At 37.6% G+C, this 27322-nt stretch overlaps 1 protein-coding gene across 2 annotated transcripts in view; it reads left to right on the top strand.

Moving 5' to 3' along the window:
* Sap47 (Synapse-associated protein 47kD) overlaps window positions 1-25172 on the top strand; it is a 421114-nt gene extending 395942 nt beyond the window's left edge. For both annotated transcript variants that reach the window (XM_067156911.2, XM_067156910.2), the window contains exons 8-9: window positions 2344-2505; window positions 19726-25172. In XM_067156911.2, coding sequence (XP_067013012.1) covers window positions 2344-2505; window positions 19726-19865 — 302 coding nt within the window. In that variant the 3' untranslated portion in view covers window positions 19866-25172. The remainder of the gene's footprint in view (window positions 1-2343; window positions 2506-19725) is intronic.
* The last annotated feature ends 2150 nt before the right edge of the window (window positions 25173-27322 follow it).

The raw sequence follows: 27322 nt of genomic DNA, 5'->3' as shown, positions 1-27322 counted from the left end.
GTGAACTGCATGCAACCTGCACAAAAAAAAACAGTACTAGTACTATCTCATGCAAGTCTGCCTCTGACAACGGGTTAAACTTAACATGGAGTGATTTTGAATATGCCTGGAAATGCATCACAACTGGAAAATCAGCTGGTGCTGATGAAATTAATGGAGAAATGATCAAGGCTATGGGCATTTCTGGAAAACATTGGATCTACAGACTCTTTTGTAAGATCTGGAAGGAAGGGGACATACCACTCGATTGGAAAACAGGCATCATAATTCAAATTTTCAAGAAAGGAGATAGAAATGTTTCAACTATAGAGGCATCACTTTAACATCTCAAGTTGGTAAACTTTATGAAAAAATTACAGAGCATAAAATCAGACCCCTTACTGAAGAGAACCTCTTCGAAGAACAGTATGGATTCAGGAAGGGGAGATCAACTACCGGTACTGATTTCACCTTTACAGTCCGTCAGTTAATGGAAAAATACTATGAACACAACCGAGATTTGTGGTTAGCCTTTCTGGATATTGAGAAAGCATTTGATGCTGTGAACAGAAAAGGTGTGTGAAACACTGAAGAAAATTGGAATACAGGATGACATGATACACAGGATCAAGAATTTGTATGAAGATACCCGAAGTAAAGTCAAAACACCTGTAGGAATGACTGAAACCTTTGATATAAAACCTGGGTTAAGACAGGGTGGTGTTTTGTCTCCTCTTCTTTTCATCACTGTGATGGATGAGATTCAGAGATAAGTTCAAACCATTGGAGGTAAGAAAATGAAAGTTATCTTGTTTGCGGACGATATATCCTTGTGGGGAGACTCTAAAGAAGACCTTCAAGGACAAATAAATTCCTGGACAGAAGCTGCTAAAGAATATGGAGTTATCTTCAGCCAAGAGAAAAGTGAGGTTAGGTTATGAAGAGATATGGACAACCAATGGTACACATTGAAATGGAGGGGAAATAGCTACAGATGAACCATCAATTCAAATATCTTGGAAGTGTTACCTCTGATACTCATTCTATAGACAAGGAAATTTCCCACAGAATTCAGGCAGGTAGCAACTTTTATAAAATAGTTAAAGACATAATATGGAACGAGAAAATACCAACAGAATGTAAGAGAGTCATATATGAAACCTATTACGTATCAATCCTGACCTATGGTTGCAAAAACGTGGACCATGAGAAATAACGATGTTAGTAGAATCTAGGCAGCAGAAATGAGATTTGTTCGTAACATGATCAGTAAAACATGGAGAGACAGAGTCCGTAATGAGGAAATCTGCAAGCAGGCTCAAGTTGTAAGACTGCAGGACAGAATAACAGCGCAGCGACTGAGATGGTATAGACATATGCTACGCATGGAAGTTAACAGATTACCGAAACAAATGTATGATCTAAAACTTGAAGACAAAGGACCAAGAGGGAGACCAAGATTCAGGTACAAGGACGTGGTGAAGATTGACATTCAACAGTGAGGACATACTTTGGTAAGCATCAAAGAAGGAGAGAAGTTCAGACACCGCAGGTGGTCGAGAAGCCTCATTCGCCAACCCATCGCGTAAGATGGAACGACATGGGATATGTATGTATGTATGTAATGTATGTATGTAATGTATGTATGTATGTATGTATGTATGTATGTTGCTTGTTCGGGCTTGAGAGCCATGCGAGAAAAGTGCATCAAACACTAACACACCGTGGGTTTCAGCCATTGCCACCGTAGCGTGCTTGCTATGGGTCGAGCCTATCAGCAGGGAGGTCCTTGTTCAAGTCCCTCCCCTGGAGAAGTTTGTTTCTTCTATTGGCGCTCATAAGCCATGTGCAGACTTAGCAACACCGCCTCGCAAAATCTGAAATCGCCCGCAAAGCGATCCGATTGACTAACTTCAGCAGCTGATAAAATGACAATGGTGCGAGATATCTAATTATCTTTTTCAAATTATTTATCAGTATGACCAACCCTCTAACACGCATACATGGTTTACATTGTTTACAACCACCCTTCATGTTTTGGCTTCATGTTTCTAACTTTCTATATAAGACAATAAATTCTAAATTTAGTGTGATAAGTTCTACATACATTCAGTAAATATGAATATCAAGTACACTATTTTAGGTATGTAGAGTAGAGAATCCTCTCTAGTTTGCTGGCACATCCCTACACAAAGGCTTCCTTTTTCCCATCTTGCTTGACCTAACTCGTGTTCTTTGACGGATCAGTCGACGACATGTTCTCTCTGTAGTGGCTGCATGAGGTGTTGCGCATGTCTTTTTGGTTTAGTTCCTGTTTGCCCCGCCCTCTTTGGTTTGCGCTCAGTGTCCTTGTTGTCCCTCTAGCTAAGCCAGCTCGCCATGATGATGTGTTAGTCCCGGAACAAGCCTCTACAGACAGCCCCACCCACGAGTTTGTGTCCGACACGTTCCAAGCCAGCTCCAGCGACATAGAGGAGGTTCGGGAAGGCATGAAAAAGCTGGGCATGGACCCAGACAAGAGGAACGGTAAGTTTTGATGAGTCGTGTTTGGTGGCTGGTTCCCAGAAGAGGAGGAGGGCTTTGCTTCATAGCTTGAAAACTTTACACAGCGCCTAGCTTTTATCAGTTGTCAATTATAGTTGTCATTAGTTGCTAAGGTGATCAAAAGAAACTTCTGCTTGACCTTGAGAGTTTCCAAACCACCTTAGCTTGTCCTTAGATAAGATGGATCTTGTCTGGACTATTGTCCATCGGTACCTGATTTACACTGCTTGGAGCTTGCTCGTATCCTTGCTGGTTAGAGATGCGATGTGAAGAGGGGCATAAAGAAACTGTTTTGATTCTTTATGGGATTTGAGAATCTCATAGAAGTTTCTACATGTGGTTGTATGAATGTACTCCTTTTTGTGGATTCTGGATGACTTTGATTATGTTCTGTGACCACACTGCCCAGTTATCTGTAATGATCTACTTCGTCAAGCTCTTGTCCACGTTCCATCTTCTGTGCCAACTCGGTGAGAGAAGCACGGTTTTGGAGCAATTTATTTTGATACGTTGTTGAAGAGGTTATAAGACCTCGTGGGGATCACTGTAAGTACCTAGGTGGTAATATAAGGAAATATTTTCATTGGGATAATCACTTGAATGTGATTGTAAATAAAGGTTACAGATCCCTTACGGTTAGGAAGGTATTTAGAGTTTGTAGTAAGGATGTAAAGGAGAGAGCGTGTAAGTTATTGGTGTGGCTCCAGTGTATGGGATCGTCAGCAGGATACACAGGCATTCTACATCAGCCCTTTTGCCCGCCACTCACGGTACTAAATTTTGTTTTGCATAAAGATCAAAAGGCAGTAGACTATAAGGGGCGATCAAAAAGTTTCTGTTAGACGACCATACAGTCCTGAATCCGGATGCCAATCAGGCAAAATCGTCATGAACATTGAGGCACTAATCCCACCCTGTGTGGTAAAACACCGTGTCCTGCTGCATGACGAAGCCCGTAACCACATGCTGCACATCTTCGTCCGACCTTTTTGAGCGGACCGAAGGCGTGATAATTACACGGGGAGAGATCAGAACTATAGGGCCCTCACTTGTTGTTATCCACAATGGACGAAGTTGGCATCTCAGTTCGACCGACATTTTGTGTTGAAACATGATCTGCACGGAACTTGGTGCACCATTCCACAACGGTGGTTTTCAACAGACATCCTGCCCCATACACAGTCTTCATTCTCTGATGGATGTCCACTGGTGTTTGTCCGTAAGCAGCCAGAACAGAATAACAGCATGTTGGTCCTGTTTGGACGCATTTGGTAATAACGTCGCCATAGTTCACGTGATGATGTAGATGTTGATTCCCATAGGGAATGATATAGATCTTGATGGCCACGAATTCTCACAAATAACTCTGTCCTCGAAGAAGCTGCTGATCAGAGAGAGAGATTCAGTTGATGTGTCTTGCTGAAAATAACCCTGAGTCAGCTCAGTGTCGTCTATTTGCTCGACAAATTGCAGGAAAATGTCCTTGTACCGGTTTGTATTAATCATACCCAAGAAGAAGAAGAATTGACCCACTATTCAGTTTTTTGAGACTGCAAACCAAACTCCGACCTTCAGTGGGTGTGCAGGGGTCTTTTATGAATACTACGGGGGTTATATCTGGCCCAAATGTGGGTATTGTGAGTTGACCACATGATGTTCAAAATTCCCGGTGGCCATACAGTAAAACATCCAAGAAATGTGCAGTAATGGACTCTTTTTGTTCCTAAATGGCTGTAGTCTTGTATGTTTCAGTTGTTTTAACTTGGTCACTTTTTGATATATGGAATACGAATTCCCTGCCTCCTTATTCCTTAGAGACCGAAGCAAACAAACCAGATGTGCGATGCTTGTCAAACTAGCTCAGCAAAGACCCAGTTGTTTCCAACTTCCTCAGTATATCCAGTATTGTCACTTGGAGGATCACACACACCAGACTCTCTCTTGAACACCCTTTGCGTGGCTACGATGGACTTCGTAATCCAGTAATTTTTCACTAAAAACAGACTCGGGCAGTGTGTACTGCATCTTGAACGAATGTGCGGTTAAACAACAAGCAAAACTGAGGAAACAATTAGAGTAATGTTGGCAAAGGTTGGTAAGTAAATCTCCCAGAGTAGAAAGCAACTGCATCTTTGTTTCTGCTATCAGATGAAAATGGAGTCGTTTTGTAAACCACCCAGTTCATGTAAATCATCCAGTATAATAAAAATGTTGAAATGTTAAAATATGACAATCCTTTTCCTCTTTCGATTTGACATCACATTTAAAAATTTTGCCGTAAACTATGGCTGTTAGATTTGTACAAAATTCTTCTGAAGGAGTAATCCAGTGGGAGTATGGGTGTGTAAACACAAGCCCTCCCCTGACTGGGAACCTACCCTGAGCAGCTTGTACCGTAGTGTAATGATTTGTTTCTAGAAAGCAGTTTATTTTCTCTTCCTATTTTGTGTTGTGTACATGGCATGGCTTTTGATAGCACTTTGTGGCATGTTGTTGTGTTTGTGAGTGGATATAATTCAGCAGTTCTACATGTTACAGGTGTGTTTAAAGTAGTTCATATGCTTTTCCCTTCCTCAAATAATTTGTTTCCAGTGTACTGTGAGAGTAACATTTGTGTGTGCAACATAACATCCGATCATCCAGGCTCAATTTCTTTCTGTCGTAAACGAGATCTGAATCAATCACTTTCTTGGGGCTTTCAGAGTCTCGAATACTACATACAAGCCTTTTGACTGGTACGGCAGTCTCATGAATTTATACTGTGAAAAAATGAGATAAACCATTTAAATTATTGCTGTTTTACGAAGACTCTTGCTTTGCATTCTGTAAAGGAACACGCTTTTTCTCCTGTCTGCTTATCCTCTTAAGAAATTAATACTTTAAATTCTTAATTTTTAAAATTATTAGCTCAGACTACCAAAGATTCTAAATGAAATTTTTGAAGAAATGCTAAAGATTTTGAATGTACATGGCTTAAATTCAAGTATACTACTGTGTCTAGTGTTACATAAAATGAATTAAACCAGTCTTGGCTTTCATACTTATAAAATGCCATGAAAATGTTAATAATATGTAAGTTATCTGGAAAAATGAGTCTTCAGTTCTAAGTAGAAATGTTAACATTGTAATTTGTCCTTTATCGATAGTAAATAATAATAATAATAATAATAATAATAATAATAATAATAATAATAATAATAATAATAATAATAATAATAATAATAATAATAATAATAAAGTAATTCATTGGTGATTTTGCTAAAGCAATAATAAAATGTGAATTAACTATGTGTTATATCAAATATACATTATTAGTGTTATAACTGGTGTAATACTGTTGAAAAACTGTGGAAATTTCTGGAGCGAATCGCTTTGAGATCCACAGTGGAACTTTCTTTTCTCACAGAGGAGTTAAATACAGGGTGACCCAAAAGTCCGTTAACATTTGACGAGGCAGTACTTCACGGAATATTGGAGGTAGAGAGGTAATAATTGACACACACGATTGGCGTTACATGGGGTTTTATTGACACTAAAATAAAGAATAAAAAATGACCAACAGATGGCGCTCGACAGCAACATGTCAGGTACAAATGGCCACACATGCTTGATATGACATGGGGTTTTATTGACACCGAGTGCACAGACAGGCCAACAGATGGCGCTGGACAGCAACACGTCAGTGATGCCACATGAGACCAGTGTGCGGTATAAAAGGAGCTGTCATGAGAGAAGGTGTCAGATGCGCCTGCAATCACGGCATGTCATGCTGGGCCGCCCCAGTCCACCGACCCCAGTGCTTGGTTGTGAGGTTACCTGAAGTCGTGATCGTCCGACCTCATTAGCGATGCTAAAAGACAACATCCGGTGGCAATTTCTCACCATACCTAGGGATATGCTGACAGTACTGTTACAACGCTGTCCCTCTGCTATAGGTGTTGTTGATGAATGACGGCCTACACGGTGAGCATGTGTTCTAAAGAACATCGTCTTTGCTAAACCTTGCTTGTTACGCTAATTATTGCTTTGTGTATCATATGAAGCACCATCTGTTGGCCATTTTGTGCATTTTATTGTATGGCTTTACAAGTACACAAAAAATCTAATATCAAATAGAAATGTCCAAATTTGACAACCAGTCCAGAGCACTCGGAGACACTTGGTGTAGAAGTTTCAGATCACCGTTAAATGTTCAAAGTGGGCACTCTTTAACAATGTGTTCCATTGTCTGCTCCTCCGATCTGCAGTCGCAGTCAGCAGATGAACGGAAACCCCATTTCTTCAACATGTAACCACACCTCCCCTGATCCGTTCTAATTCGGTTCAGCTTCGACCAGGTTTGACGTGGCAGTTGGAATCCTTCAACCTTCTTTGTTGGATCTTGAACCAAGTGAGCGTTATTGCCACTCGGAGGTTATGTCAAAAGAACTGATACTCAGCAACAAGTATGATCTACACATGGTCCTTTTCAGGACCAACCAAGCATGGAACACTCAATTTCCATTGGTGTCAATAACACCCCATGTCATGCCAATCATATGTGTCACTTATTACCTCTCCATCTCCAATATGCCAGCCCCACGGTGTAGGGGTAGCATGCCTCCCTCTTTCCCGGAGACCCCGGGTTTGATTCCCGGCCAGGTCAGGGATTTTTACCTGCATCTGAGGGCTGGTTCGAGGTCCACTCAGCCTAGTGATTACTACTGAGGAACTACCTGACGGTGAGATGGTGAACCCCGGTCTAGAAAGCCAGGAACAATGGCCGAGAGGATTAGTCGTGCTGACCACACGACATCTCATAATCAGCAGGCCTTCGGGCTGAGCAGCAGTCGCTTGGTAGGCCATTACACTTTGGGGTTGTTGCGTCATGGGGTTTGGTTTGGTTCTACCTCCAAAATTGTGTGAAGTATTGTCTCATCAAATGTTAACACACTTTTGGGTCTTCCTGTATATTAGAGATCCAATGAAGCAGTGAGTAGTCCATAGAAACTGTCCACGAGTCCGTCCTTAAACATAACAGAATTTCAAGAGTTGTGTGAGAAATATTGACGTTAATCCGAGGTGAAAAAAAAAGCAGGAGATGCCTAACAATGTGCTTCTCTATTATGGTATCTTAAGAGTAAAATCATAGGAACTTTCTGTTAAATTACAAGAGTTTGCATGAATAATTAAACAATACAACCATCAGGATGCAGGCTGACCAGAAGTGATGCGCATATCATGAAGTGCTAAATGTGTATTAAAAATGTAAGGTTTTTATTTTACCACTAGAGGTAGTCGAAAAAATTGCTACACCTTGATCATTACTATAAAGAAATGTGTACGGTTAATGCCGAGGTATGTGTGCTTATAATTAATTTAGGTTATCTTGCACCCTGAAACATGTTAATAAAAATACACTAAGTATTTCAATAAACTTGCTTGCTGTTCAAAAAAATATTTCTAGTGATAAACTGACAAATGGTTTAAGGTGAACTGGGTGACAGTACCAAGGAATATTTTTGGAATGTATGTCGACTCAGGTGAAAAAAACATGCAAGTTAATATAAACATTAAATACTGAGTGAGGAGAAATGTAAGATTTCCTCAGACGTTCAGAAGGTAAAACAGAAAGCTCAAGGATCACATTATTAACTTGGTATTGCCTCTCAAATTGGTCACTTTTGTTCATAAAACTAATGTATCTTCACACACTCCAAAACTTGCCCCAAAAAAATTCAGTATATTAACAGTAACCTGGTAACTGCAGCTAGCAGACATAACATTCATAACTTACCTGGTAGTTACAGTATTTACTTCATCTGAATTTGTAAGTTCTACTTTGATCAAACTAGTTGAACTTTCAAATCAAGTTATGCTGGACACATCAGAGCAATGAAGCATGAAACAGACCAAACAGTTGCTCGAAAGAAGAACAGTGACTGAGGTATGAACGATGCTAGTAATATCATTCCCTGCTATGAAAAAATGAAAACCCACAACCTGTTTTCCAGTCATTGACCGGGTCAGGGATGTAATGAATGAATCATATATAGGCTGTTAGTACGATGGGGTTGGTGCATGCTTTTCAGTGGGCTTGGTAATACTTCTGACTCAGTGAGGAAAGCAACGGGAAGCTACCTCCCTCCTCATTTCCCTCGTACGCCTCTTCAGTGATGCCTATGCCATCTATGACAGCTAATGGTGTAGATGTTGAGGATCCAACCAGCATTCAGGCTGAAGACTGAACATACATATCTCTAAGCACTAACACACTCCACTGACTGACAGCTTCCTTGTGGATCCGTGGTGGAGCTTCAGCCAAAATACAGGTCCAAACCTGGCAGAGGTAGTTGGATTTTTGAAGCGGAGAAGTGGGGAAGACCATTCGACACACTGTGATACAGTGTTGGCATGTAAAAGATCTCCGGCGACACATTTGATGTTTCCCTAACAAAATTAATTAAATGTGCACCATAGATCGCCCAGCAGATTTCCAGTTTCTCTGTCTCCGACGTAGCTGTAAGTTATTTCATTGTCCAGTTATGTTCGCCCTGAATTTTCTTCGTTGGCCTGTTTAAACAACCATCATCCTATTCTTTTTTCTCAGTGAGAAAATTATGTTTTTATTTTAAAAATTAAGTTCCGTGAAGGAAGCCGTGATTTAATTTAATCGACTGCGAATGTTAAAAATATTTGCGCTCTTTAGGCCTTTCTCAGAATGTTTTTGTGTGTTCCCAGACCAGTCTTATAAAACATTATTAACATGTGAAACCGTGAACATGGTTTTCCATGGTTTCCTATTTTCACACCAGGCAAATGCTGAGGCTGTGCCTTAGTTAAGGCCATGGCCACTTCCTTCCCACTCCTAGTCCTTTCCTAGCCCATCTTCGCATGAGACCTATCTGTGTTGGTGCGACGTAAAACAACTTATTAAAAACTATTAAAATAGTATGCGTTTGGTCCACCTTGTCAATACACTTTTTATAATTAAAAATGAATTATTCAGACATCTTTCAGGAAAATAGTACATTCCCTTCATCAGTCCAATCAAAGAATAAAAACAATATAACACTATATTTTGTTTAGCCCAAAATTTAAAGTATTATATCAAAATTAACCAAATCAGTGAATAAACAAACATTGGTGATATGTTATGAAAATTATCATTACATAAAATTTAAATATTTTGATGATGTTGAATAAGAATACCTAAGTTAATTTAAAATCTTCAAGTTATATCTTTTCTTCTTTTTTTTTTTTTTTCTTTTCTGCCTCAATTGATAAAACGCTGGTTTATACAATGGGTTCTTATCTGTACTTCTTTCATTTAAACTTGATTCAAAGTGATTTTTTTTTTTACCATGATGAATTTCTAAACTTTGAATCAAATTTAAATGAAAAAAGTACAGATGAGAACCCATTGTATAAACTAGCATTTAATCAATTAAGGAAGAAAAGAAAAAATAAGGATAAAACTTGAATATTTTAAATTTATTTAGGTATTGTTATTCAACATTATCGAAATATTTCAATTTTATGTAATGATAATTTTCATAATAGTTCGCTAATGTTTGTGTATTCATTGATATGGTGAATTATGATTTAAATTATGGGCTAAACAAAAGATAATGTTATATTGTTTTATTCTTTGGACTTCACTGATGAAGGGAATGTACTATGTTCCTGAAATATGTATTATTATTTTTATTATTATATAATTATATATATTATTATATAATTATAATAAATTAGTCTGATTTATGTGCTCCAATGCGGGCGTAAACTCTGTAAGTAAATAAATAAATAAATAAATAATAATTATATAATAATAATAATAATAATAATAATAATAATAATAATAATAATAATAATAATAATAATAATTACAAATTATAAAAGGTATTGACAAGGTGGACCAAGCATATACCATTTTAAATAGCTTTAGAAAATCAGTACAGGATCAAATCAGATACCTATTATGGTTAAGTTTATCAGCAGTAAAGAAACTTTTTTTTTTTTTACATGTGAAACAACACAAATGGCCTAAATTCTTGACTTTGCTTCCACAGAGGAAGCATTTTCTCCAAACTTAAAGAGTGTATTCTTAAACAAAGAAGCAACTAAATATTTACAATGAATTACTGTGTAAAGATCCTTTTTTGTCAATAATTTCACCTTCCATTCTGAACCAAGTACATACAGTAGTTATACCCTCCTAAGGGGTAAAAGATCTAGATGGGTCGACGCCCTGAACAAATAGCATAAATTATATATATATACTCTCCTTGGACACAGGCTGCCACCCAGTTCTCCAGTGTTCTTGATTACTTGTTTGGGTATGCATGGAGTGGAGGAATTACTAAGAGAAATGGAGCTTTTATCTTTCTTTTCTCTGATAGTAGTGGAAATATTCCAAGGCGCATTCTACAGTCGTATTTTCTGCTTTGCTGTTCTAGAGCACTTTTTTTTAACTCTAATTTCGCTTCTGACTGCTAATTTTACTTCTGCACCTCTTCTTCTGGTCAAACTGGAAAATACGAGACAACAACAGAGTGCGTCTTGGAGTAGGTCTGCCGCCATCGCTGGGGTCTGGATTGTGCTGCAACTTGATGACTTACAGAACTTGTTTCTTTTTTTTGTTAATAAGATTGGTTCTCCAGTTGCCTTGTGAAGTTCAGTTCATTGAAAAAAAATAATTAAAAAATGGAATATGCTTTGATTATCTGCTGTATAAATGTTTCTTACTCTTAATGTTGACAGGTGTTCAAATAGATTGATGGTAATTGGCTCTCCTAAAACTTTATCTAATTTGCAACACAGATGTTGCTTTCTGTTCAGGATTTTTTTAAATGTAAATATTTTTATCTTCTGTTCTTTCTTTTGGTCATAATCAGATAATCAGAAGTACTTAACAGCTATTCATAACAGTGGGTTCTTGTTTTAGCATTATTACAAAAATACTACAAAAAATGCTTCCTTTTTTTTGGTGTTCATTTCATTTCATTTCACTATATTTATAAACATGAGAATTTTTTGCAAACACTGTAAATTGAAAAGTATAAAAGGATCACTTCTAAATTTAAGTGTTTTTTGTTTTTTTGAGTGATTGTCTGAAGTGTTGGTTTTTATAAATGCCAGCCGTGTGTTCTAGGGGCAATGTGCCTGCCTCTTACCCGGAGACCTCAATTTGATTCCCGACCAGGTTAGGGATTTTTACCTGGATCTGGGGACTGGCTCAAAGTGCACTCCGCCTATGCGATTACAATTGAGAGGATTTGTCATGCTAACCACATGACACCTCATAATCTGCCAACCTTTGGGCTGAGCAGCAGTCACTTGGAAGGCCATTGTCCTTTCAGGGCTGTTGCACCATGGGGTTGGGATTTTTTTTAACATAATCACAGAAATTATCCCTATAAAGACTACTTTAATTTTAGCCATTTATTCTCATTGAATATATTTTTAGTATGAATTTTTTTTTTGAAATATTATATTATTAGAGCTGCCTCTGTGGATGAGTGGTGGTGTCGGCCTCTGTGTACCAAGATCGTGGGTTCAAACCCAGCAGAGGTAATCGAATGTTTGAAGGGTGGGGAAAAAAGCTACTCAACACTCCATGTCGTACGATGTCAGCATGTAAAAGATCTCTGGTGACACATTTTGTGTTTATCGGATGAAATTCATTAAAATTTAGCCAAAGACGCCCAAGAGAGATTCGGTTTACTCTGCCATCTAGTAGGCCTAGAGTAAAACAGAACGTTGAAATACATGAACAAGCAGCCAGATGGCGTCTGCACATGGCAGCTGAGGCCATATTATTATTATTATTCACATCTAAATTTAAGAGTCTTCTGAAGTACGTGTCCTTCTACTGAACCACCATCTTAAACAAAGTCATACAAACATTCAGTTTAGTTGTAAAACTCGAGCTCTGTTCGTCTTCATGCCTTAAATTTTCTTCTAACCCCTGTGGATGAGGGACGCAGACGAATACACCCACGGTATCCCCTGCCTGTCCTAAGAGGCAACTAAAAAGGGCCGACCAAACCATGACTTCTAATTAGTACCATCATGCGGGGAACATCATGGGTCACCTTCACTTGGGAGTGGTACCACTATGTTAGATACAAAATAGGTTTGTGATTAGCAGCAACAGAGTGTGAATCAGGGTGGGATTTACAGTACTCGTGATTAGTACCACTATATGCGGAACACCACGGACATACGTTGCCTGTAATTAGTACCATTATGTGAGAAACACCACGGGTCTGTTTGTTGCCTGTGATTAGTACCACTACATGCGGAACACCACGGACTTATGTTGCCTGTAATTAGTACCATTATGTGAGAAACAGCATAGGTTTGCGTTGCCTGTAAGTGGCGCTGCAATGTGAGAAACACCATAGGTCTGCGTTACATGTGCGTATTATATTACCTGTGAGTAGTACCATAATGTATGGAATGCTGCGAATCTATGCTACTTTTGATTAGTACTGCAACATGACAAATATCATGGTTCTACTTTACTAGCTATAAGTACCATTGTGAAGTGCCAATGACCTGGATTTTCAACCCCTTTAAAAACAAGCATCATCGATTCAGTATTGTGCTTTAGAAGCAGTCCCTTAGTCAGTATTACCATTGTTTTACGATAGTTTCTGGGAATGTAGGGCATTGCAGGTCGGATCCACTGATTGTTTTCAATTCATATTCACGCATTCATTCTTTGTCATCATGTTTTGAATTGTGGTCAGTGGATGATCTTGGACTTTTAACTTGTCATTACATTCCGTTTCATTTCGTACCTTTAGGGGCTGATGACCTATGTTAGGCCCCTTTAAACAACAAGCATCATACATACATACACACATACATTATCATTATAGACTGTTATGCCTTTCAGCATTCAGTCTGCAAGCCTCTGTGAATTTACTAAACGTCGCCACAATCCTCGATTAGCAACTAGTGTTGTGGCCTCATTTAGTTCTATACCTCTTATCTTTAAATCATTAGAAACTGAGCCTAACCATCGTCGCCTTGGTCTACCTCTACTTCTCTTACCCTCCATAACAGAGACCATTATTCTCGTAGGTATCATCATCATCATATTTTCCTCAGGATGTACTGTTACAGAAGCGGTGGTGGTGATTGTTTTAGGAAGAAGTACAGCTAGGCAACCATCATCAATTAACACTAATCAGAGAGAGAGAGAGAGAGAGAGAGAGAGAGAGAGAGAGAGAGAGAGAGAGAGAGAGAGTGTGTGTGTGTCTGACACTTCAGAAAAAGGTAACGGCCAAAGAGACACAAGGGCTACAAAGGGTGTGAAAAGGAATGGCTCCCCAGGCCTTGCTACCTAATACCGTTGGGATCAGAAAAGAACAAGAGTTGACTAGAGGAGGTCGGATAGGTTAGATGAAAGTGAGGAACCAGGTAAAAGTAAATGGAAGTAATGCCAGGACTTGGATAAGGGCCCCTTTTAGACACCTCTTATAATAGGCAGGGGATACTTTGGGTGTTATTCTCAACATCAGCAGCAGCAAGAAAAACAATAGCAACCTAGCCAAAGCAGTTAAGGAGCGTTCAGTTCACCCAGAAGGGCATGGGTTCAGTTCTCTATCAAGATGTCAAAAATTTTAGCAAGAGGATTTTTCGATTTTGGAGAAACCTGAGGTTCCCTCAACCTACACCAAAAATGAGTATCAAGTTAATTCCTTAGGAAAAGGATGGCTGGGTGTAGAACTAACCATTCTATCCTGATTAATGCCAAGTGGTGGTGGTGGTGATAATTATTTTAAGTGGAAGTTGAGCTGGGCAACTACCCTCTCTAACATTTATCCGATACTTCAAAGAATAAAGGCATCAACAAAAGAATGGGAAGAGTCATGAAGGGCGTGAAAGTAAGACACCCTCATCTTGGAAACATAATACCATCAGGGTTGGAAGAAAACCAGAGTCAATCAAGGGAGGTTAGATAGTTAAGATGAAAGCGAGGAGCCTGACATAAGTAAAGGGAAACAACGTCGGGCTTACCTAAGGGCCCCGTGACACTCCTAAGTCTCGTAAGACTGCTCCCACCTATAGCAGAGAGATGTTGGAGTGGCACATGGTCAGCATAATGACAGCATCTGCCTGTCTCTTGTCATCTGTGACCGGGTGCGTCCGTTACTTCTTGTAACGGACAACTCCTCTGTCGGTCTCACGAGGCTAAGTAAACTCAATTTGCGAATTAGATCCTCTGACTATTTTTAAATTCATAATAATTCTCATATTTTAAAAAAAATCAGAGTTGGTGACTAAATTTTAGATTTTAGACTATCATTTCATTTTGTTTAATCTTTTACCATTTGCGGCTGATGACCTAGATGTTAGGCCCCTTTAAACAACAATCATCATCTTATCTTACAGTTCCCATATCAAGACTGAAAATCTGTCGCAATAACCCCTAGGCTAGTGTTGATGCCTGCCAATGTGATGAAGCTGGGAAGCAGAAATAAATTAATCAAAGAGCTGAGAAGAAATGGATGTCGAAGAACTGGAATTGGTGAGGAAAATGTGGAGATTGTCCTCGTCTCCTCGTACAGCTGCTCCTTCTCCCCACACTGACCTGTCCTGGCGTTTATCCTGTTACATGTTCCTTGTCATATTCCCATCTTACGACTATATTTCCCTGTTGCTATTTTTTGAAGGAACAATATTTTTCATCTGTCCCTCGACACAGGCCAGAATGAATTGTAGCTTCCACCAAAGATGCTACTCGTAGAGCCAGTTGTGCTGCAATAGCACTTACTGGCCCAGCGAGGAAAATGGTGGCAAACTACCTCACTCGTAATCGTGCATTCACCATCAGTTCTTTCTTTTGAAATTTCCCTTCCTGTAACGGCATTAACCTATGATGCTGCTTTTTGAAGATCCAACAAGGCTATGAGTTGAAGACTGAACAAATAGACATCTTCGTATTTATAACTTGAGCTTCTACGTAACATGTTTTTACATTTTTATTTTTTATTTTTTTAAACTTATTATTCACCAAAACAACCGTGAATGTTGTGGCTTCTAAACAGTACATTTTGAGTCCTCACAATGATATATTTTCAACTTGTGCACAGCCAGCTGGACCTTTCGAATGTTGATCATTTCTGCTGTCAAACTTATCAAGTAAATATCACTCCCTCTTTTAGTCAAAATGTAAACTTAAAAGCTTTCCTCCAGTCTGCCAAAGATACAGTTTCAATATAAATATTACACTTATAACATACCTGCAAGAAACACATTATTAAACAATGATATGTTTATTCTTAAAAGAACATGAGATTCTGTTGAGTCACATTCAATATTTGGAAATATTTGTTCATCTCTGTCCAAACATCTATGATTCGGAAATGTGGAACTGACTGAAATGAAGCCCTGAACACATGCTGGAATGGTGACAAGGTAAGGCTTCATTAAGATAATTTCCAAATTTCAGAATCATAGACGTTTCGACAGAGATAAACATAAAATATTTCCAAATACCGTATTGCATTTGACTTCATGAATTTGATGACGTTCTTTTAAGAATGAGCATGTCATTCTTTGTTGCCATTTATGCTTTCACAGTCCGTACTTATAGACATGATATAGGTTTTGGGCTTATGCCATGTCAAGAAAATAAGGTGAAATTCTTTGTTTCACAGAGAACTTTGCTCTGCGTCTTCAGAAGAAAATCTCGACTGTTCATGAGAAAGGCTACTCAAAGAATGAGGTTTTTATTTAAACATTATAATACGTTCATTCGTCACCAGACAGCTCCCCGGACACGGTACAGCGCTAACGTTTGAAGCGGAAGCTGATGGAACCATCAGAATCAGTCTAAAAGGGAGTCGCATAACATAACAGGTATACACACACAAGGAAGTATGACATTGACACAAGCCTGGAATGAAACATCTGGCGATAAGGAATGTACAAATTTGGAAAACACCGAAACAAAATAATAATAGTGAAGGGACAGGGAAGGGAACTACTTACGTAAATCCTTAATGGCTGGCAACCACGTATGACTTAATTGACAGCCAGTGTCCCTGTTGAAATTGTGAGAATTTCAACGTATTTCCACAGCTTCCCGTATAATCCTGGACCTCTAGTGTCTAGTGTGGGTAAGAGCTCGAGCATCTTGGAAGACGACGACATGCTCAACTATTGCTGATTTGTCGGGCTGGTAGAGATGAATATTTTGTTTATGTTCCTTGATACGAGTACCAATGGACAAGCATATTTGGCCAATTTGCCTCAAGTACAGGGAATTTCGTATATCCTAGGATGTATTTTCTTGACATGGCATAAGCCCAAAAGCCTATATAATGTCTATATGTCATTCTTTGTTTAAAAGTGTGCATTTATTCCTTGTTCAATAATGTGCTTTTTGCAGGTATTTTAATATGTATATTTTATATTGAAATTGTGTTGGGCCGACTGGAAAGCTTTTAAGTTTAAATTTAAACTGAGTCTACATTGAAAAGTACGGTTTCCTTCTTAACAAACTACTTTGGTCTGTAATGATGAAACACTTCTTTGTTATTAAATGCATTACTAAATGTTTTCAAATTGCCAGGAGGGCCAATTAACTTGAACTCCACAAGGCGACTGGGGGGCCGTCGTGGTTGTTGTTGACGCTTGTAAGTGAGGGCTCTTGTTTTTCTCCCACAGCCTAAAAGAAGATGGAAAAAGCATGGACCTCACAGCTTCCCCCACCCCTTGCCATCTCCTCCTTGTTTTCTTCTTTTAGTTCTTCCCAACGCATGGAGACGACTAACAGTTGGTGAATGTATTGGGTAGCATGACTCGTTCAAGCTCCGCACCTTGGAAATAATTTCCTAGGCCACTGGTAGCTTCTTCAGTTTGTGTGTGTGTGGTGGCTCGGGGGTGGAACGAGGGGGAGGATGAAGTTGAAAATACTTGGACTTAGAGATAATACATATTATATTGTTAGTTTTGACACTGTAGGCCTGTATGGGGAAGAACACAAAATGTTCACTGTCTTGATCAAAATGGGTGAATTCCATGATATACTCATATAAAGGGCTGACTGTAAATTTATTTTCTGGAATATACATAGAATATTTTTTTCTCATGTTAAATTTTCATAATAAAAAATAAGGAATGTTTAAGAAATTATCTTGAAGTTGGGTGTTTGTCATGTTTCAGGTCTACAGTGTTTGCATTAAAACTCGTACGTAGTTGGGGCACGTACTTTAGTTCACGTTATGTCGGTATTGTACCTGGAGGAAGTTCAGTGTGTTGGCATTGAAGAATAAATGCAGATAATTCTAACATTATCAGTGCATCAAATTATTATGCATTACTTAAGATGCAAGTATATCTAATATCTGGGGGAAGGCATGAATATTTTTAAAACTAGTCCAGTATTTGATTATTTTTACAAAACAAAATACAATAATTCTTTATCAAAAGAAATTTTATTTTATTCAAAATTTTGGTGAAGTTTTTTGCACTTCAGAGCTGGTGCGTCGAAATCAGTTATGTTCTAAGACATACAACTTTGTCATGGTGCATTGGGAATAAATCAAGAATAAGAGCATATTCTTTTGGTTTTGTTGCATCCCTATGAGCTTGAAATTTCTAACAAGGAAACCATCTCACTTGGTCCAAGGCTGTTGCAATAAAAAGAATTATACAAGCTCATTTGTGTATGGTAAGAGTCGTTTGTCACTTTGTCACATACAAAAAACTTATAACAAGGATATAGATATTCCACTTGTGCACTAACAAGCAGCAAATCTTTACTCTTCATCCTTATTTTGTTCAATACTGTCATACTTATTACATTGTAAGTACATTTATTTAAACCTTAGCTTACTGTGGATTCAGAATGAAGCATTTCGGATGAAGAGCCATAGAACAATACAGGCATTTAGCAAACATCGCTTTCTCTACAATCTTCCATCTGAAGAACATTTCAGAAACAACTGTCCAGCATTTTTGTTGCACATCCAGTCTTCTGCTGTTGTATATACTTACGGTTTGCAATACAGGGGAAGAGAACTGATGATAGACAACATGTCATTTTATTTTAATGACTCTGTCAATGCAAATTTTCTGTACTATTTTCAGATATAATTTTGAGTATGAAATAGATGTCTGTTATCCAAATTACATTTCAAAAAGTAAGCATCAAGTGGCTCCACAAACCTCATAGTTTGGGGCAAAATTATTTGACTTATTTGAGTTCATCAAATTTTTTTTTTTTTTTTGATCTGTCCATTCTTGAATCTAATTGCATTAATGTGTGTCGTCCTTAACATCAGGAATGAACACACTCATCACCCATCTTTTATATTATATTTTGTCAACAAAAAAAGGCATCATGAACGACTTTTACCACGCCAATATTCCTTGTAAGTGCAATGCTTCGAGCCGATTTGAAAGTGCCATTTCTTATTCAGTCCATTGCATAATATGTGGGATAATTGTTTCTTGTATGATTTCTAGTTTTATATGGTTACTTTCTTTTCCAATTTTCTTCAACTCTGAACTGTGTTCTCTTGCCATGCAGTCCTCCAGGTTCAAATACAGTCTATAACAAAGGCACTTTAAAGCTAATAGCAACTCAATTTTATGGTGCCATTCAGAACAATCTGTAGGGGGGTGGGGGGAAATGGGATGGATAACCTTACTTACTAGTTTGTAGCCATTAAAAAAAAAAAAAAAGACTTTTCAACAAGTATTTCCTCCTTCTGGGGTGTCCAGAGTGCTAGCCAGCGGATTGTACACAATGGTTTTAAGGAGCTGTGAAAGGTAATAACACGATGTTATATGTCAATTTTTGAAAGCATTACTCTATGGGGTTTGTTATCGTCTATAGAATTCTATATGCCAGACAATATATGTTAAGTGCAGTCTTCTTAACTCTGATGGCACTTAATAACAGATCAGTATTTTTGATTAAACAATGTTATACTATGTAGATTATAGTTTGGTGACTCCAGAAATTATTTCCACCCGACGGTGCACTTGTAGATACTATTTTAAAATCTTATCTTGTCTGCTTTGCTTTTGGCTCTCCAGTTAGTTTGTTTGTTTGTTTGTTTGTTTGTTTTCTTTCTTTTCTCTCATCTGTTTAAGTTCATTCTTCCTCTTTCCTTGACCTCCAAAGGATGCGTAGTTTAGTTTTCTGTTCTCATTACGCTTCCTCCGAATCTTCTCTCTCTGTCTCTCCTCCAGAAGAAGAGTGGGAGAAAGAGCTAGAAGCGGAGTTACAAGATTATGAAGTGGTTGCCGATGGCGACAGCCAGCAAGACCCCAACTGGGAGAATCAGATTCAAGACCTGTTGGATGCAGAAGACACCTGCGACCTCAAGTAGCTTTGTTTAGCAGAACGAATGAACATGATCTATTGTGGAATGTCTAGGTTTAAAAAATAAGGCTGAGTCTTAAAAGTAAATGGAGAAGTAAGCTGGCAGTGTTTCACTTTGTACGAGAATCTCTTGTGTTGTGTGAAGTTGTCCTGCATTTACACGCATAAGGCATCACTAGTGGTGACTGTGTGTATGTATTTTGTCCAGGTAAGAAGGCATCTTCAATTTTTATTACAGCAAATGGAAATGGATTGAGCAATAGACACAGCACCTCTACTTTCCAAAAACTTAATATTTTTCATTGCTAACCAAAGTATTTACAAGTAAAAATTTATTGTGAGAAAATATGTTTTTAATGTCTCGAGAGAATACAGGAAAGAAATAGCAATATGATTGGAAGAAAGGAGAGGAAAATGATGTAACCATTTTGTTAGGACATGTAGCACATTTCAACAAAGGCCTACATTTCACTTAGTTCTATAAAATCTTACTGCATACTGTAAATCTGCACCCAGGTAAACTACCAATGCATCATTGTTCTGCAAACAGTTTTGTGCAACCTGATATTTTAGAAATAACAAAACAAAAATCTGTAAAACAAATAGGGGATACAAGTATGCTGGGTCCTACCTGTATTTTTTAAAGAGAAAATACTATTCAGAAACTCCAGTATTAGGGAAAGTTGAAAAGAAATAACACAGAAGTAGAAGGCTACAACAGAAAAACACACATACAGTTTTTCTTCATGTAGTGAAGATTTAGTGTTTACTTACAAAAGAATTCTAAACAGCAAAGTTGACATTAAAACCCACCACTTAACTTGCTCTTTAAAGGTTTCTGAAACTTAATTCTAAATTCTAAATGTTATCCAGTGTTCTCCCTAAGATCTTTTTAATGGGCGCACGACTGTGCCCTTTTTACAGACCGTACAGGTAACATATTTGAGGCATTGGTTGTTCCAAATTAAAATGTAAATCGGAGTAGTGTCTTGCGTGAGAGGTGTTGATTCCGCAGGACATCACAAAGCCGTATGGCACTCCACAGCAAATGAGTGGTAAGCCCTGATGTTATGCGATTATGAATGAACAGTAGAACACAAGAAGTTCAGAATACTATGTTGTGTCTTGTTAGTGATAACAACAATAAAATAGTTCCAATTTTGCAGTTATATGTTTACTTGTCTGATATTATTGTTAATGGCCTGTGCAGAAGAAATTGAAATTTTATCATATTCAATTTTTTACGTAGTCTTCCCCGCCAGACTACTCATTCCTACTGCCCAGCTGACAAAAAGTTCTGGGATGAACACTGTTATCTATGCACAAACTTATCTTCCATGCTGATGTCCATTAGATTAGATTAACAGTAATACTTCATGGAATTATTTGTTTTATATTCTCTTCCAATATGATTATAGAAATCATAATAAAATCATAATTGAATTTGCAAATTATTAATGGATATTTGTTCAGACTAATAGTATTATTCTGAAAGTACATCTTTAATGCTTATGATGCCTGCTTCCTTTGGACAAAATAAATGTTTTCATGTCCATTTCAAATCGTGTCATTTTGTTTCTCATCTAGAGAAGCATTCAGAAGATGAACACTCCAAAGAGAGGCTGTCTTTGTGAATCTGGTATTGTATCGTGATCCTATCTGTGATTAATGATGAGAACGTCTCTCTGTAATTAGTGTTTAGCCTAAAAGTTCTTCTGTCATATCAAAGTAGTTTGACAGGGGATGAAAATTATCTTGGGAGTGTTCTGTCTTTTTCTTGTAAATGCAGAGAAACAAGGATTTGCTTGATAAAGGAAAATATTTGCAAGTGAAAAACTGAAGTAATTCTAAAGAGAAACGAATGGCAACATAATTTACAATGTTTGGAATTAAACTCAGACGATACCCAACTTCTGCTAATGAGAAGCAATGGCTTACTCCTAGAGTTTTCTTCTGCTATTTTTTAAACAATGAGAAAAGAAAAATGTCATTTTGTTTAAACTTTTCTCAAATGATGTACTTGATAACTCCCATGTCCACAAGTAGAAGATGACTTGAGGTATTGAAACTATAAATATATATAAATATATATATAAGTATACATACATTTAATGTCATTTTTACTACATATCTTAAAAGAGATTACTTTTTCCTGGGGGGCGGGGAAACTTGCCTGGCAAGTTAAGTTTGTTTATCAACTGCTAATTTCTGTGCAGCCAAACTAAGTTAAATGGCAGTCTTACACTTTTTTTTTTTTTAAAGCAAACCACCAGAGGAAATTGTTAAATGTCTATGTACATAATTGTGTCTGAATGTTCTGAAGTATGCTTGCGATTTTGATGTTCCTGTCCTGGTTATTGGCCCGTGGTTGTGAGTACTGCCTTCCACTACGACACATTTGTAAACTTGAAAAGATATTAAAAGTGTCACTTGTTTGAATCATATCTCGAGGATTGTAGTCATCTAACAGATTGTGTCTTTTGTAGAATGTATCTCAAACTTAAGTGGATTTCTGTGTTTAGTTAAGCCTTTAACATTCCTAAGAAAACATTAGGTTAACCATGGGGGCACATCGAAAGTACCAGTAATGTACATCTTTTTTTTACAAAATATTTAAAGAGTAGGAAAAAGAAAAACTTATGCCCAGAAGGAAAACTATAAGTTTTTACCTATTTTTCAGAATATGAACAAAGTCTCTCAGTACAATTCTCCCAGCATGACACCAAGTTGATTATGGCTTGTTTATAAAACTCCATTACCTGGGAATATAGCCACCTTGTGCATGAATGATTTCACTTCTTCGTTTGAACCGAAGTGTTAACCTCTGAGCAATTTGTTCAGAGGTATGAAGTGGTGAAAGTCAGATGGTGCAAGGTCTGGACTGTATGATGGATGACTGAATACCTCCCAGCCATACTTCTCTTCTTAATTTTTACACAAACAGTCCAGAAGACATTGCACTTTCTGATTTTCACCTCTTCATGCCACAAAGAAATTGCTAGGAAGTGAACAGTTCAGTTCAGACAAAGGAGTGAAATCATTCATGTGCAGGTGGCTATATTCCCAGGGAACAGAGTTCCATGAACAAGGGATATTCAACTTGGTGTCATGATGGGAGGAATGTCTTGACTTGTTTCATCCACTGAAGAATAGGCAAAACCTGTAGATTTTTGTGCATATTTTTTTGTTTTACTACTCATTCAATATTGCCACACAAAAAAAGTATATTGTGTGTTACTATGCGAAATGCCTTTGTAGAATTATTTGTCTTTGGTTTTTATATTTTCTGAACGTGTGAATTTGAAATCCTGGCCTGTTCAAGTAATTTGATGGTTGATAATATTAAAAATTATGGCTTTGGTCTCTTCAGAATTGTCATTATTGCTTACCGATATCGCCTGAAATAACATGGCATGTGTGTTGTTCTTCTTGGTATTCTCATGAATGGGCAGTGATCAGGCACAAAAGCGTTCAAGGTATGGCTGGAGATGGGGACAGCTCTGTAACGAAGTACTGCTTCAGGAAAAGGCTTCTGGCAATTGGCCTAATTGAAATGCCTCTAGAGATGCCAAGATCTGACGCAGTGCACTTTCGTTACAGCTGATCATCAATTCTGGTCAAACATTGGAGAGATGGTGTTTGTATTTATTTTATTGTGTACATTTACTGTGGGAATTGAAGAAGGTTGTTATATTTTGTAATATCCAACTTCCTTTGTTTTTAGCTTGGTTCATTTATTATATTATATAGCGTGGCCAAGCTCAGTTGAAATAGCGATAGGCGGTTTTCAGCCAGGTGAATAACAATAAGGAGCACATAAAGAAATGTGCATGTGCAATGTTTATCTTGTACTTTAACGAAAACAAAGGCAACAATACCAACTTTTTTAAATTTTATTTTCTTAAATAGAACTATACCCATCTCTGTTTCTTAAAGAGTCCTTCGTAGGCTGCCGCATTCACCGATGAAGTTATTTCCAAAGTCAGGTATGTAGCACTGGAAAAAAGGAGTATTGAATTGAGCACATTTTCAAGTGTGTCACAGTCACAACTAGTAAATGCAGAGGGTGATATGTCGGAGATTGTTCGTAGGTTTGCTGTCCACGGTGTCTTAACACAAGCGATGGGTCATACATAGCTCTTACCTGTATTTTTTACTTTTGTGCTACTACTTCCAAATTTTTTACACATTGGTATTGCTGCCTCAGTGTTTATTAACCGCTCAGCACGAGAGAAGACATGGCATACACCACCCGACAGTATCACCTCGTACATATACAATGGTTCATTGTAACACACTTTCTACTTCTACATCATGAAAATCCTCCCTTTGAACAACTTAAGCAGGCGTCTGATACACAAGCCCTTATCTCTGCTATTGCCACCACTTTACGCATTCATTTCCTCCGCAGCATCGTTATTTACCAACAATCTATCATCGAAATTAAGATCACTGTCACAAAAGTCGTACCTGCTGCTCAAAAGCAAAAAGTACTCTCATCAAAGAGCCGCAGTTTTACTGCTTCCCGCACAGACCAGTTGTCACAGCGCTGAAATTCCATGGCTTTCAAGTTGCTCAAAGGAAACGGTCGATAGAGCGAGTCAATATATCCAACAAAAGTGTAGTAGCTATTGATTGAGCACTTAACTTAAAAATTACAAAAGAAGGAAATTTGAAACATGAAAATAAATTTGGAATCATTAAAACACATTGCAACATCAAACTTTAACAAGGTAAAATACACGGCAACTAATGGTAGGATGTGGACAGCGGAAGGAATCCAACAAGATTATGGATCAAATGCTTTTTGTGGCTGAAACTTAGACCAAAGAATAATTTAGTTAATACCTATTCATTATTAAAAAACATCTAAGAAAAGAAAATAAGGAACTCTGCTGGTAACATTAACACAAAATAGAAATAAAAACCCTGATGTACCATTAATTAAGTTGCAGTCTTACGATCTTGCTGGTACTAGTCTTCATGAAAAATACATTTAAAGTTTAGATGTGAAGGAAAATGGGTCGACTGTGCAGTGTTTTTTTTTTTAATTACTAGTTGAAAATGTGAAGCGACCACCTTCATCAAAAGAAATAAAATATAGGTCATAGAAAAATAATTCCAAATGAAGCAGATTTACTGAGGTCAAGCTTAGTGAGAAATTTAAGTTACAAAACTGTTAGCCCTTTCAGACCTGAAGGAAAACTGGCGGTGTGAATTTTTATTTGTACATCAAAAACAGACTAAAATGCTCTTAAATACATACATTTTTAGTTTATTCTACAAAATAAAAATTAACATCTGAAAAAAAAAACACCCACACAATTGTGCGTGTCAGGACTTCATTCACTACTTACAAAAAAGAAAAGAAATGCATGTGAATATTCATATGTATATGATCAGATGATCTGTTTTACAGTGTGGAACAATTTTAAAGAATTAAAATCTTATACATAACATTTCTCACCTAAGAGTACGAGTTCTGCTTTCAGTCCTTTTGGTGGCAGCACCCAGCACTCCCGCATGCATTGCCTGTAGGAAAATCTAGCCTGCACAATTGTGGATATCAACATTCAAAACCTCATGGTATTACGTACAATGTTGTAAGTTCACAATTTACATTCGCTAAACAATTTACAGACTTCATTGATTACATTCTGATATTCAGTAAAGCGCCTAGATTAATATGAGTGCAACAAATAAATACTTACTTTAGGCATTACTGATTCCTGCGATCTTGCCGATGAACTGTATTTTTAAACTCTTCTTCTTGCTCCTGGTGGTCAAGTGCTAAATAAAAGAAACTGAAGTACATGCTACGTGTCCCACACGAGCACTGAAGTCCAGTCTAGCGCCAAGAAAACACCAAGTAAGCTCAGACATAAATAAAATACATACCCGCACAATTGTTCGTACACGGTCTGAAAGGGTTAGAAAAAGTTTGCCTCGTGTCAACGTGAAGGTGGATGTAAAACCTCTTTACATCATCATAAATTAAAATTGATTTCTGATAAAGATCGATGGGTAAACTCCTGTGACAAATTAAAACATGAAATTTAAGATTTGCTTACCCCAAGAGAAGCCACAGCTCCCCGACAACACGTCTGCTCTACATGATGCCGAAGACTGAGAATTGAAGCTACCCTGCAACGCGCACCCTGACCGCACAGGAGTTACCTTTCGATTTTTTAAAACCAATCAAATGTAAATTTTTAATTTGACACATGTTGTCTTGTCCTTGTAAACTTCTCGAAGCTTGTATCTTGTACAAGTCCCAGAAAAATCAACACGTGCGGTACAGGATGTCCCTCAAATTTAGACGATAAAATTTAATAAAATTTTTTATGACCCAAAATTTACTTGAAGAAAGCCAAATATATAAACTCTCATAGCACACATCACAAAAAGGAACAGGGAACAATACACTATCCCTTCATAAAAGAAGACATAGTTCACAATCCTTACGACAGGTAGTAGCATAATGCAGAGGCTGCACGTTGCATATAGGAACGGCCCTCCACATCTGCCAGCATCTGCTGCATGCTGCACCTAGAATAGCATGGGACATGTTTCATGTGGCCCTTATTGTTATTCATCTGCCGTATCTTCAACTGTTCAGATGATATCGATGTGAAAGGTTTAAAAGGGCCACACTGTGTCATGGAACCCTATCTTTGGTTTAGAGGAACAGTATCAGCCATTGATCTGATGTGATCGGTGGTGGAAGCTTCAGAGCTGCATGGGAATAGTGCTGTTTCCATACGATGTATTCCTGCAGATTACATCTCAGACAGTTTGTCCCTCTACAGTGGCATAATTTGAAAATACATGCACAAAACCAAGACTCTTACAACTTGTCACATCTTTTGTAAAATAACTTAATTCTTTCTCACCATAAAAATCGCTTGTTAAGTTGGTATTTTGTTAATTTTAAACTCTTCAACAATTGCAAGTAGCTCTTGCTGAAAACTTTGAAAAATATTATTTTTTCAGAAATAAGAATATAGCATAGGAAAGGAAACCGTTTTGCTTGATATAAGACTGGTCTTGACCGAGTTTTACTGTTATCACCGAACCTGTTTCAATAGCTGCATTATAAGACTCCTGACCATACCCATAATTTTGTTTCTCATCGTTTTCGTCATTAATATGCCTAACTCTACTCGTTGACCATACAGTACTGTTGAGCATACCCTGCCTTAATTTCATTGAACAGTTTAATGCCAAATATTCAAGGCAGTCAACCCCATTGTCAGAAATGTTGTTTTGATGTAAATAAATCTCCAGCCTTGTGGGTAGCATCTTATTAGTTATTATTATCCAAATGAAATATTTTTAATATATTTAAATACTGGCTTATTTCTTTTGATTTTCATTTTTCATGCTAGCATTGTCTAGATGTTACCTCGGGTTACCATTTAGTTCACTACAAATACCATCTACTCACATTGCACACGTCAATAA

The sequence above is a fragment of the Anabrus simplex genome, chromosome 13 (assembly GCF_040414725.1).
Source record: "Anabrus simplex isolate iqAnaSimp1 chromosome 13, ASM4041472v1, whole genome shotgun sequence".
In the NCBI taxonomy this organism is placed as follows: Eukaryota; Metazoa; Arthropoda; class Insecta; order Orthoptera; family Tettigoniidae; genus Anabrus; species Anabrus simplex.
Note: the sequence above shows the minus strand (reverse complement) of the source record. Positions and strands in the feature narration are given on the sequence as shown.